This window comes from Dendronephthya gigantea, unplaced genomic scaffold (genome assembly GCF_004324835.1).
Source record: "Dendronephthya gigantea isolate DGI-Jeju-01 unplaced genomic scaffold, DenGig_1.0 000026F, whole genome shotgun sequence".
NCBI lineage: Eukaryota > Metazoa > Cnidaria > Anthozoa > Malacalcyonacea > Nephtheidae > Dendronephthya > Dendronephthya gigantea.
The window spans coordinates 343161-357618 of NW_021163036.1; the positions used below are offsets into that span (position 1 = coordinate 343161).

Consider the following 14458-nt stretch of genomic DNA (forward strand, 5'->3'; position numbering starts at 1 on the left):
TACAAACACGTTTTGTTTATAGTACGAATTCAGAAGTTTCTTGAAAATGTTGAATCAACTAAGAAACTCACGATATCGTTGGCAGTTCTGGATGATGATCTCCTCTTGAAGAGATTGAAAGAATCCACACTTGAAATTCACACGATAGAAATTCACTCCAGGTGTGAGGTACACAAAGTTCTGAGTGTTTATTCTTTGCCCTCTTGTCTAAAGATTCTTCGTATTATTAATAATATCTTAGATTATGAGGATATTTTTGCGCTAGTCAGATGCTTTCGTAGCGAGAATAATTTACAGGAATTAGATTTATCTCGTACCAAGTTTGAGGAGAATAATTTCTATAGTTTTATTAACGTACTTATCAAATGTAATGATTTAACAAGTTTGATTTTAACTGATAATTTCTTAACTAAACATGAAAATTCCAGTCTGATGGAGTCATTGAAGTGCATGACAAGTCTTAAAAATTTAAACTTATCTAAAAATAACCTAAGCGTATTCGAGATACACGGACAGTTTGATAACATTATTTCTTTAGACTTATCGCACAGCGCACTCCAGGGAAACACATGCATCATTGAGATCTGTAAACTGCAATCACTCGAGGAAATAAACCTCTCTGACAACCACATTAGATTTTTTCCTTTGCCTAATTTCGACACACAACTCGACAAGCTACCAAATAAAATGGAAACAATATCGTTATCTTTCAATTACATGTCACCCGATGACATCAGCCAATTTTGTTTTTTAATTAAGTCAAATCTGACGAAACTTAACTTAGATTCCAATCACATTGGCAACTCAATTTGGTTCTTGTGTGCATTAGGTCCAAGAATTAAGCATTTGAAAGTGTTAAGCTTAGCTAATACTGACGTGTGTATTGCTGTGGATGGTTTGGCAGCTCTACTTTCTTTGGTGCAAGAGCTGGAAGAACTCAATTTATCGTCCAATAATCTTGTGTTGGACGATTTTCGTCAACTCCAATCACCATTATCAAACTTAACGCTGTTAAAGAAGTTGAATTTAAGCAACAATCCTGAAGGAGCTTCAGATCTTTTACAAGATATCCTGTCTTCGTTCAAAAATCTTCAGGAGTTGAGGCTAAGTAACACACATATGTATGGTTCAGATTTCTGGAAAATCTCAAACTCACTTGCATCCTTGAGAGATCTTAAATATCTTGATTTAAGCATGAATGCTATTGATTCAGATGGGACAAGAGCACTTGCGAACTTGTTGAAGAGATTTCTCTTGTTGGAGGGGTTAGACCTGAGCGAATCGTCCATGACGGGAAGTGATACAAATGTGTTGTTGGATAGTTTTGCTTCGCTAAAAGAGTTGAAATATTTGAATTTGTCTGGCAATCAGGTTGATGCAAATGCCTTTGATAACTCTCTGTTATTTCCTCCGTCGTTGGAAGAGCTTATTATCAGTAATGTCATTCATAGCGAAAAGCTCTTTGTTAAAATGTCATCGCTTAAGAATCTTAGAAAACTTCACCTTATTGACATGAGATTAAGAGCGTGTGATGTCGAGGCACTAGCCGCAATGTTGTCGTCTTTTTCGATGTTGGAAGAGATATCTTTAGCTGGTACAGTTGATGACTCGAACATTGAAGAAATCTTTAGTGCTATAAAGTGTTTACACAATATTAAAGTTATTGACCTCAGTGGCATAAAAGTACCTGATGTAGATGCATTAGTTGACATGCTTTCGTCTCTTTTGTCCTTGGAAGAGCTAGTTTTGGTTGGAATGTGTATTAATGACAACATCGACCAAAAAAAATTCATTGACGCGTTAATCTGGTTGAAATCCTCAAGAATTCTCAATCTTCATTGGACTAAAAAATTCAGAAATCGGAAAACACCGCCTTGGCCACGTATTTTTTTGGAAGATGTTGAAGTTACAAAACAACTGTGTTCTGGGTTGAGGAAAATTAGATATTTAAAGGAACTTAGCTTAAAAGTTAAGGAAAACCCAGAGCATTTAAACGATTTAGGTGAAGTGTTACCATCACTACCGTTGCTAGAAAAGTTTGTGTTGGAATGTAAATTTAGAGAAATATGTCTTAATCACGGGATCGAAAAATTGTTTCTAGCGTTAGGAGGTTTGATATATTTGCGAGATCTCGAGCTTCATTTAAAGAACTGCAATGGCAAAAATGCTAGAAGTATTTTGAATGCTTTACCTCGGGCGTTATCAACACTGCAGTTATTGGAAAAACTAATATTTAATCTGTGGTGTTACGAGAATACGTTTCGTTGTAGTACAAGTGAAATACTGTTCATAACCGCGTTAAGAAAGTTGAAAAGTTTAAGGGAACTTGGATTAACTGGTATTAGTGGAAAAGCCATAGATGAGCTCTTAACGTCACTGCCGTTGTTGGAGCGTTTATTTCTCACGTTTAGTTATGATAGTGAATATGACGAACAATGTATTCATTCTTTAGTAAAATTAATATTTTTAAAACATCTTTTTATATATGACGATTTTTTTTGCCAGGCCACCAGAGATGTCTTAGTTGAGGTCTTACCGTCACTGAGGTTGTTGGAGACGCTAATCTTAGACCCGGAAGAATACGATGCAGAGACATCGTCACTCTCACTGGGGGATTTGAAATATTTAAGGAAACTTGATTTACAAGGTTTTGATATAAATGAACAAACTTTATTTAATGGCTCGCGATCATTCTACTTGTTGGAAAAGCTAAAAATGTCTTTGTGTTATGAATTAAGGGAAGCGGTGGAACAGCAGCGATCTCAATATTTAGGAAAATTTAGACATTTAAAAGAGTTGACTCTAAATGACATAAAAGGTTTTTTTGATTGCTTTTCGTCACTGCAGTTATTACAGAAGATTAAGTTGAGAATTGAGTTTGATGATGACAGTTTAAAGCAGCTGTTTGCAACATTAGTTAAATTGAGATCCCTAAGGAAACTTTCTTTAGACTACGATTATTCGCTTGGTGCTACCCAATCAATTGTGATAGACCCTCTAGCTGAGGGGTTGACAGCAATGAAATTTTTGGAAAAGCTGTCGTTAAAAGGATTTAATTTTACCGAAGTCAAAGGAGAGCAACAATTAATCACTGCAATAGGATCGTTGATTTTTTTGAAAAAACTTGATTTACGTCATACTAGAATTACCGAGGTCGGTGCAGAAAGTTTAACTGTTGTGCTGCCAAATTTATACAACTTAAGACGTTTTACGTTACCACGTTTAGAAGGTGATGACCGAGACTCCACAAAACTTAAGGAGGCACTACGCCGCGTCCCTGTTTCGCTGCAATTATATTGTTAAACACATGAAAAAGTTGGTGAGGAGGCTTTTTGATATTATATTTCATTATTGCGCAGTCATGCATATATAGTGATAAAGGTTCCGAAATATATATTTCAGGCTCACTTTTAATAAAAAGCCAAAATCACTCGTAGAAAATAAACACTGACAATATTTCCAAGCACTGCAACACTTACCAGTAATAATCAATTGTTGTTGACTTTTTCGTTGTCTCAAACACTGATTAAGAATTCAACAGAAGTCGAGTGACAGTATTGTAATCTGCAGCCGTTGACTGAGAAACGTTTCACGCAGAATTCGAACACGCACGCATTTATACATTGCATTTATACATTGCATTTATGTAACGGTAAAGTGTTTTGTGTCCTGTAGAAAGTTTTATTTATTTTAACCGTTCATTGAAAGAACACTTCCGAATTAATATTGCTGGCTATTTTAAAATTTGATTACATGAATAGCAATCAGTTGTATGAAAACAGTTTAATTAGTTTGACGCAGCAATGGAAATATGTTTCATATTTCAACATAAATCATTACAAACCATCCTCTTTAAAATGTATTAAATATTAAAAATATTAAATTCATTAACCATGATAATTATTAAAAACAGTAATTGCAAATAATATTGTATCTGAGCTCTGAGGTTAGAAACCTTTGAAATAAGAGCTTTTAATGTCATTTAGAGTCACTGCTGAGTTTTTTTCAAAATACTGAGTGATTCATTTAACTTGTATGATAACTCCCTATGGTAATGACATAATAATAACAATTATGCAGTTAAGATGATAACTGATAGTGGTAGCACAGGAAATACAGAAATTAAAATGCTAATTAAGACGAGTTAAAAGTTCGAATTGTTTGTATAATGATCATAAAATGCAATATTAGGTATGAAATACGATTGCTAATAACGACCTTGCATGGCTACGACCTTTTTCACTGTACTGGAAAATATGAAGAACCGAGCAAGGTTTCATAGTTTCGTGTTTGATATTTTTCAGTACAGCTTATTGCAGTCGATGTTATTATATGACATATCCTGTGGGCTTTGTGAAATAATTCTGTTATTTCAGCAGTTAACCAAATATCGGTCTTTCAGGTGCGCCATTTAACTCTGTTTGTCATATAATAAAGAAAGTATTAACTATTAATAACTTGCTATGGGTAATTTGATTGTCGACTTTATAGAAATTATCACCGCAACCTTAGTTAGACAAGAGGGATCTTTTACGGAAATGAATATACGAATGTGGGACGACAGTCGTAAACTAAAAATATCATTTAGTTATTGTGAAAAGAATTAGTGTGTCGTGTTTTTAGGAAAACCGTGCATTTTCAAATATTCATTTCTTTGTTAAAATTCGACGGAATGTCGTTGAAATGAAAACTTGCTGAATAATGACGTCGTCCTGCGGTCGGTGTGGAAATGTTTGATCATTCCTGATATTTGAGAGCTTATATTTCATAGAACTGCTTTCCACTGTCGCGTTTTTTGCACGTGCGTACACGCATATAAAGTTTAAAACTTTCCAAATTTGTTGTATAAATAATTCTATACCAGAAAAAACCCAAATCATCAACAGAATCCAACACAATACATTTAATTAATCGTTGATTTCATAAGTATCATTTAAATGAAATGAAACTTTTACGTGCTTATACGTATATACGTACAAAAAAACGCGACAGTGGAAAGCAGCCCTAAACTGAGTGGTGTTCTTAGGTACATTTCGTACAGTGTTGGTGCTGTTTGCCAATAATTATGTCTTACACCATCAAGACATAATGGCGACACTATATACACTATTGGCGAGTGGCGACACTATAGTCTCTGGGCTGGCCTGGGCGTAATGTAATCAACTTTCATCGACTCTAAAACGACATTGAATCATGTGTACGAATTTAGTTGATCAAAATTTTCGTTTTAGTTTTCGATGGTAAAGGTTTGAAATTGATGCGCTTACACTTTATCTAGTTTCTCCTGTTTGTAAAAACAACTCGAAATATGCAAATCTACTTGAAAAAAGTATTATATATTTCAGCGCTTTGTATCATTTACACCATATGTAATTGATATCATGGAAATATTTCAGGGTTTTTTTTTACTAACATCATTTCCAATATATCCAAAGTATTTCTAAAAAAAATGAAAACCTTTCTTTATCAAACTTTCAAATTTACTTGTCAATTGCAACCGCTATCGACTTCTTTCCAATGTCGTTTAAAGTCGTCATTGCATGCAAAATATTCAGGGCTTTATATGATAAGTTTTTACAAATTTTTTCATATATCTATAGCCATTATTTTATAATATTATAAGCTAAGGTTTAGTTAATCTAAATAAAATTGTCGTGTTATAAACGTAAATTGATGTGTATTAAGTTAGACGTACGAGTCGTTGACATTGATTTCAGCAAAATCAATACATACAGGATACTTTTGGAAATAATGCATGCAGAGTTAATATGTTAAGTTGAGAAAACTTTTACCATGGTCATATGTATCAATATGTGTGTAAACGACGTGTAATTCCTTTTATATTATTAGATTTTTAGTACAAAATTAATTGTGTAGACGTCATCGTAGTCGAGCGGGGGGCAGGGTGCACGATGTCTCAATTTTCGTGAGAAACTTGCCTCTCGAGGCGAATTCCTCACGAAAAACTATCCGCACACAAGAATAACTTGCTGAGCTAACAGCCTCGCCTGGTCTTTAGTTTAGCTCTGCTAATAGCTCACGTGTGCGGCGGGCTTAACACTTGCTATAATATCGAACTAGATTTCTTGCGATGAATGCGCTGAATTCCGTTTATACAAAACAAAACATTAACAACAATAATAATTTACAACAACAATAATAATTTAATGCACCTCATACACACCATCACTGTTATTTACAATATTATATTGAAATATAAAGCATGTATTTGGCACAGGTAATCAAAAATAGCATAGCTAATCGAGTCTGATTACCCATGGTAGAGTATATCACTTTTCCATGAAACTTTTAGCGGTGGCAGGTTTTTAAAGATGCTCTGGCACCTCGAATAAATGAGTGCCAGAACATTTTTAATTATCTGTCTATTACTTTTATAATATTGCATAAATCAATAGGCTCCAATTAAACTTTCCGCAATCCTCCTCTTCAAAACTGACTTGTTTAATGTTTTTAACTCATCATCAATGGCATTCCATGCCTTTGGACCCTGAAACCTGAGACTAAATTTACCATAATTTGTTCTTACTTTATCAATAAAATAAGTATTTCTTACAGCTAATCTTGTATGGTAATTTTGAACTGAGGAAACATGCTTAAAAAAGCTTTGAAATAAAGGCGAGAGGTTATCAGAATAATAATCATACATAAATAAAACATTATGAAGAAATACAAGGTCAACAAATTTCAAAATCTTAAGTTGCTTGAACAGAGGATTAGAGTGTTCATCGAATTTAGAAAATGTAATAATTCGAACTATTCTTTTTTGTAAAATTAATAATGGATTAAGAGTAGAAATGTAAGTGTTACCCCACACCGAGACCCCATAACTTAAGTACGGATATATCAAGCAGTAATATAATTGAAGGGTCACGTGTGAGGTAACATAATGTCGGATTTTAGACAAAATACCAATACTTCGTTTAATTTTTTTCGTAACATGCTGAATATGATTTTTCCAATTTAAGTTAGAATCAATATAAATTCCAAGATATTGGGTACTACTTTCTTGTTTTAATTCAGTTTGATTAATATAAATCTTCATTGTAGTCTGAATTTTCTTTTGTGGTGGATGAAATAGAACAAAATTTGTTTTGTCAATATTAAGGGAAAGTTTATTACAAATAAACCAATCAGAAACTTTTCCAATATTTTGGTTAACAGTATATTCAAGATCCAATAAACTTTTGTTAGTACAAAATAGGTTCGAGTCATCAGCAAAAAGATGGAAGTCAAAAACTTTTGAGCAATTATGGAAATCATTTAAGTAAAGAAGAAATAGCAAAGGACCAAGTACAGAACCTTGGGGTACTCCACAAGGGACAACACATTCGTTAGATTTAGAGTTGCCAATTTGGACAAACTGTCTTCGATTATCAAGATAAGAAGCAAACCATTCTTTTACTACACCACGTACACCATAGTGATAAAGCTTAGTTATTAAAATGTCATGATTAACAGTACCGAATGCTTTGCTTAAATCCAAAAAAATACCGCATGAAAATAAACCGTCTTCAATAGCACTTTAGATTTTATTGGTAATCAAGGCAACTGCTTGCACTGTCGAATGTTTGGACCTAAACCAAACTGACCCTTATATAATATTTCTCTTTTCTCCACATAACTGATTAATCTTTTGTACATCAATTTTTCTAATATTTTATTATAGATAGAAAGCAGAGAAATTGGGCGATAATTGCTAACACTAGTTTGAGAACCTTTCTTATATACTGGAATAACCCTTGCTAACTTGAAACAATTAGGTACAATTCCAGTTGAGAATGAACAGTTAAAAATAATTTCTAATGGTTTGGACAAATATTCTTTTAGTAACTTAAGCAATTTAGCAGGTATGCTAAAAGGCCCTGAGGATTTAGTTGCATTTAGCAGATTAATTTCCTGTTCAATTTCATATGTTGTAATTGGATTAAGGAATAAACTATTAGTTTGAACAGTGGAATCCATAAAACTTAAAGGTAACCTAGTTGTTTCAGGAATTAAACTGGCGAGGTTACTCCCAATATTTGAAAAATAATCATTAAAAATTTGGGCAATTTCCTGTACATCCACAACTTCTACATCATCTTTTATTATTTTTGAAGGTACACCTATGTTTTTCGCTTTTAATGTCACTAAGTCTTTTATCCCTTTCCAAATAGCTTTCGCATTTTTTATGTTCTTTAGAAAAAAATTGTTATAATATTTTTCTTTACTGATTTTTAATAGCTGACTTACTTTATTTCTATATTTTTTATACTGCAGATGATAAATTGAATTATTCGTTCTTAGATATTTATTGAACAGATTATTCTTAACTCTAATTGAAATTTGAATACCTTTCGTAATCCACGGTTTGGAGTTAAATTTTATCTGTGTTTTGCTTAGTTTCTTAAGTGGAGCATGTTTTTCAATAACCTTAGTTATTACTGAATAGAATTTATCAAAAATTACATTAACTTCACTACTATATAGTATAAGTTCCCAATTTACGGATTTCATTTCATCGATTAAGGAAACATCATTTAATTGAGAATAATCTCTTATATATACATCAACATTTCTTGGAGATGTCCTAAGATTATTTATAATCAGAAAATTAGGAAGATGATCAGAGATATCGGAAAGGACATTACCGCTAACAGTGAGATACTTCACCGAATTAAGAAATATATTGTCAATGAGTGTTGCAGAATGGTGTGTTATCCTAGTCGGCTTAAGTATATATGGAGTATAAAAATACGAACTCATAGTGTTAACAAAATTCTCAGTAGGCACATGTGTTGAATATTCGATAAGATTAATATTGAAATCTCCCATAATCACACATGTCCTATTTTCCTGTTAAATCTTATCTAAACATCGATATAAATAATTAGTAAATGAATCAATATCAGTCCTGGGGTGTCTATACAAAACCCCACATGTTAGTTTTCCATTTAAAGATTCAAGATCAATCCATAAGCCTTGGGCATCATCTTTTGATATACTAAAGTCATTTCTTATACTGTAATTCAGATTATTTCTTATATAAAATCCCACACCACCGGCGTTGCTAAGGCTAGGTTGAGATACAAAGTTATATCCAGGTAAATCATTATTAGTAACAAAATTTTCACCAGTTCTTATTTTAGTCTCCGATAGACCTATTATAGAAAATGGAAAATGTAATTTTTCAAATAAGAGTGACAACTTATCAAAATTTGCCGATAAACTCCTTATGTTAATATGCATAAATGATGATGAGTTGTTACTAGCTCTAAAATTTTGAATATCAGGAGAGTCATTAAACGCTTCAGTGGAATAATAATTAAAATCAATGTTAATTGGAATTTGAGAGTCAATATCAATATGCGAGAGATGTGAGATTTGATCGAACTTAGACAGGATCTCAAATTGCGGTAGTGACTCTAATCTACTGTCTTGATATTGTGGTAAGCAATCATCCATCGTAATGAGCAATTTTAATTAGAGATTGTAACAAAATCAAGTTAAGAAGAGTTAATGAGCGGAAAGCAAAATAGGGCCCAGACTTTAAAATAACTAACAAACAATCAGACATATAAAAATTTAACTTTGCATGCAACGAGTACAACACAAATGCAATGACCGGAACTAATAATTGCAAATAGCCTGCCACAAGCATCAAAGTAAAGGTTCAAACTAAAATTAAGTAATTATTAACTTGTATAAGTCGAAATCATAACCATAGAGTAAATAGTAACCCATCTACTTGGGACATTAACGTACTGAATGGGAATGTATCTTACACACACTATAAACAAGACATGGACATACACTAAGAAAATGCTTGATCTCACACACACTAAACGCCATAAAAAGGCACGTACATATACTAACTAAGAAGATGCTTGATCTTACACGCATTATAACGCCATAATAAAGCACAACTTTAGTCTATAAATAAATTCATAGACATAATACTGTAACACACTAAAATCTAAGCAATTAATGTTAGCAGGTTCATTCAGCCACACAACTTGCGCAAATCCTCATTTCTTTCGATAGACACCTTCTTTTTGCTTTCTGCAAGCAGAGCAACAATCCTACCATCGAGTGTCCACACGGCTTCAACATTAGAACGTTTTGATGTGGTGTGAAATAATTCTAAACGCTTCTTCGTCAAACTCTCTGTGATACTGATACCGGTTGATTTTAACTTTCGTTTATTTCGAAACACCTCAGATTTTATATTGTGGCTCACAAATTTTACGATAATTGACCTTGGCTTCGTTGTACTGGCTAGCGGCGTCTTTCGTGGCAATTTATGAGATCTGTCTAGGTCTGATTCATTTATATTTAACCCTAATTTGTTTTTAACGACATCAATAATTTTCGCGTCTGTATTTTCAGTTGCGCCTTTAGATGATTCAGAAATCCCATGAAAGACCAAACAATTACGTCTTCCATATTGTTCTAAGTCGTCATATAATGCACTTAGGTCATTAAACGATTTCTTTATCTGATTACAAGTGCTTTCAAGCGCCATATACTTATCTTGCAAATCTTTATAATCAAAGGATAAACTCTCGTGAATTTCTTGCTTTATCTTGCTAGTAACTGCCTCATCTCCGCCAATCTTCTTAGATACTTTAGAAATAAAGCTTTCGTTTCTGCAAAAACAAGACTCTGTCCCTGTTAACAAATGTTTTTTTTAAATTTTGAACTTTTAATTAATACTTTTTGAAATACGTTGTGCTTTCTGAATATCTAACAACATTTTGGTTCGTTTCGCTTCTAAATGATGAAACTTGAGTTTATGTGCAGAAAATTCCGGGAAAAATGTATGAAATTGGACGATCTTTACATGACAGGTTTCTCAGATTGTTATGAGCAGAATCGATGCGCAGAATGAACTTGACTTCAACTCTAACTTCCGTGAAGAAGAGGAATTTGTAGCGAAAAATTTATATGCATTTATATTTACATTTGTTTGATGAATTGACAAACCAGGAGCATACCTCGGCTGTAATTGGTTAAACTTTTGTTCGCATCTGAATAACGAAAAGCATTGAAAGAATTGTTAGCATGTTAAGTCATTGGTGCGTAATATTGGAAACGTTCATCCATGCGTGGTAATCAAATATTCAAATTCAATCAAAAACGTTTGGAACCTCTGTCGACAGATTATTCAACGAAAGGAATTCTTATCGTACAGACATGCATGTGTTCATAATACAATCGCTTTTCACGATCTTCTTGTTCTAAATTACAATTTGGCCGTGTGTAGCTGCAATACAATGATGTCCTTCCGTCGCTTTGGACTATCCTGGACTGAAAATCGCAAGGCAAGTCCTTCACAGTAAGAAATATAAATTCCTATACATGTTTAGTCGACTGTTATATTCAAATAGATTTGCTGCAACTTTGTGTTTCACATTTTCTCCACTCATCTACAAAACAGAATCACTTCTATATATTAATACAAGCTCGTCAAACGGTTGAAACCTTTTGCACTTGCGATGTCTAAAGTTTTATCTATATACCATGATTCCAGTTTATGAGGAGAATTTTTAACGCATAACATAACAACAGTTACAGTTGGCTAGTTCTGGCTCAATGCAATCCTGCCGAATATATTTTCCAACGGCATATATTCATCGGTTTTAACAGAGTTTCACTGAGTATTTGAGTAGACTTAGTATTGAGGTTTATATATATTCTAAAATGAACCGACTATAAATGTGCATGCAGAAATACACAAACGATCCCAAGTCTTAAAGGATTGCTGAAAATATTTGAGAGATTTAAACTACACTGATTAACACGCACAGGAGTTATTTCGTCCTATGTATTTGGTACTTAGACATACAACAAAAGATTTCCTCAACGATTGCGCGTGTTTTCCTAACGAGAAGGCATTTACGAAGTGCTTTACCTTTTTAATCACCCTGTATATCATTTGATAATATCAACATATCTGTTCTTTTGGTTTTAATTGGAATGGGTTTTGAGATGAAGCAAAAACACAATACTCCAAGTACGGCATTAATAGTATTCAATCTTAAGGTTACTTTTGAGGCGGCACAAACTGTTGCGAAGGTCTGCAAAATTTTGGTGTGGATCAATTCAGTTTTTTTTTAACATTTCATATTCGTGGCGGGTTGTGCATTTTTGCAACTCAGAAACTAAATGTCGATTGCAAGCGCTTATATATAAGCTCCCTGATCGTTTATTTATCCGTGTGCGCTTCCATAATCTGATTGTGTTTAAAATTGCTCGGCTATCACGCAGTGGACTAATGGACGCTTGAAATAAAAAAATACAAGAAATAGTGGAAACTTTAAAGAATCGTCCGACGTATAATGACAAACACATTACATTCGTCATCTTTCGTATATCCGACAATCGGCGAAGATCTGTCAGAACGACGGACGACAACCCAAAAGACATTTCTTGCAAGTACCACGTAAATTACGTAATCTATTGTAGTTTTAGGTGAGGGTAAATCGATTATGATTTTTGGCACCTTCACTCGATGTAGGTAAATTCTAGAGGTTTAAAGGGTCTTAATTTCGAGTGGAATTATACACACTTCGAATTCAAGCCAGGAAGAGTTGATTAAAAAATGAGTCAACTATAGGTCCTCCGGCAAGAATCGAACCTACGCCTTTGCGATGCCGGTAGTACAATTATTAGTAATCAGTACAATTATTGCTACATCCGTTTCTATTGCTACATCCGTTGTTTCAACCTCAGCAAATAATATAGAAAGAGTGGCGCTGAGTCCGCTGAAGCAAATTTCGATTCCGTAGACAGTCGTACTCATCATTGATGGTCGTTCCCATAGAGAAAACAAAGTGGACATTAAGTGGTACGAGGTTATGCTTCATAAAATTAGTTCGTATGAAAGTTCTTATGTGAATATTTTGAATATATTAAAATATAATGTATATTTTGACAAGGAAAAAGCAAAACTGTTGCCAGAGACGTGCCGGGCGGGAAGTGTATTCGAAATATAAATATTAAAGCCCAACATAAGCAGTGTTTACACTAGAGACCTATACCTGACCTAAGACCTAACTTAAGCAGTTAGTCCTGTAGTGTAAACGCACTAGGACTGACCTAAAACCGACCAAGGACCGACCTAAGACCTTAATTTCAGGCCAAGCATTAGAGGTGGCCTGAAAACATAGTATTAGGTAAGTCTCAGGTCAGTCTGGAGGTGTAAACACATTTTCACTGACCCAAGTGTGATCGAAGCTAATTTCCATGACAACAAACGTAAATTCGAGTCTTTGATGTCAGCATTTAGCGGTCTTGGAATTTTAGCGCGATTTTGCAAAAATTAGGGGGAAATTCAGAGTTGATAATTAGCTACATGGCGAATTTCGGAACTTGCCGATAAGTTATATGATATATTTTTTAATTTTGCATGAAATCGTTGTTTGCCAGTAATCCCAGTAATCACTACGTCGTATTCTTTTACAAGGCTTTATAGTTTGTACGAAATAAGGGCGATTTAGCATAAGGACGTGAACGTCAAAGACGACGTGAAAATGGCGAATAAATGGCGTGATGCGCCCAAATATGGACATGCCACGCCATTTACTCGCCATTTTCACGTCGTCTTTGATGTTCACGTCCTCGTGCTTAATCTCCTTATAAACAAACAAAGAACAGCAAGCTTATTTTAAAACTCTTCTGATAGTACTTTATGTTGCGTGTATGTATATAAGTCCCGTTAGGTAACTGGTGTAAACACACCCTGTAAAACTTGGTTAGGTACTTCTCAGGTACGGGTAAATGTCAGCCCCTTCGTGGAAACACGGCATTTTAGTAACGTTTCGTCTTAACTTAAGACATCTTCAGACTAAATGATAAATTACATGATAATTTGAATAAGTAGACCAGTAATATACTTACAAGGTATAAATTTACAGAAGGTGATAACAACGACAAAGTGAGGACAAACGGTACATGAGAGGACAAGGGACAGAGACGTCACGACACGATGACAATATGAAGTAAGGACTAAAATTAATTGAGAGGGATAGAGTTGCCTTGAACATCCGCAGAATTTTTAGCTCTGTATTTTAATTGAGAGCTCTGGATTTTTTCCTAACTCGATACAATCAAAGCTGAGAGATATCGCGCACTCTGGTTTTCGCAGTTACAGCGGTCCTAACTTCCTGTTTTCCGAAGATGAAATAAACACCCTTAGGCCTTAACGACCTGAAGAACCACAACAACATCGTCATTATGAAACCTGACAAAGGCAACGGCGTTGTTATTCTCAACAAAGACGACTATACCAACAAAATGGATGAAAAACTATCGGAGAGCTCGAAATTTCAGTTGCTTGATGGAGATCCCGTTAAAGTTACGCTACAACGTGAAGGCAAATTGAAAACACTTCTGAAGAAATTAAAGGCTTCTCATTCGATCAATGAACAAACGTATAATGAACTACATCCTACAG

General features: G+C 34.1%; 1 protein-coding gene across 2 annotated transcripts in view; it reads left to right on the plus strand.

Moving 5' to 3' along the window:
• The window catches only part of LOC114523090 (protein NLRC5-like), an 81846-nt gene that overhangs the window by 21512 nt on the left and 45876 nt on the right, over positions 1 to 14458 (plus strand). Inside the window, exon 6 of one of the 2 annotated variants that reach the window (XM_028543923.1) lies at positions 23 to 4628. The exons of the other annotated variant lie outside the window; for it this stretch is intronic. Within the exon in view, the coding sequence (XP_028399724.1) occupies positions 23 to 3303 (3281 nt within the window). The 3' untranslated portion in view covers positions 3304 to 4628. Of the gene's footprint in view, positions 1 to 22; positions 4629 to 14458 lie in introns of those variants that run through there. 2 annotated transcript variants of the gene reach the window in all.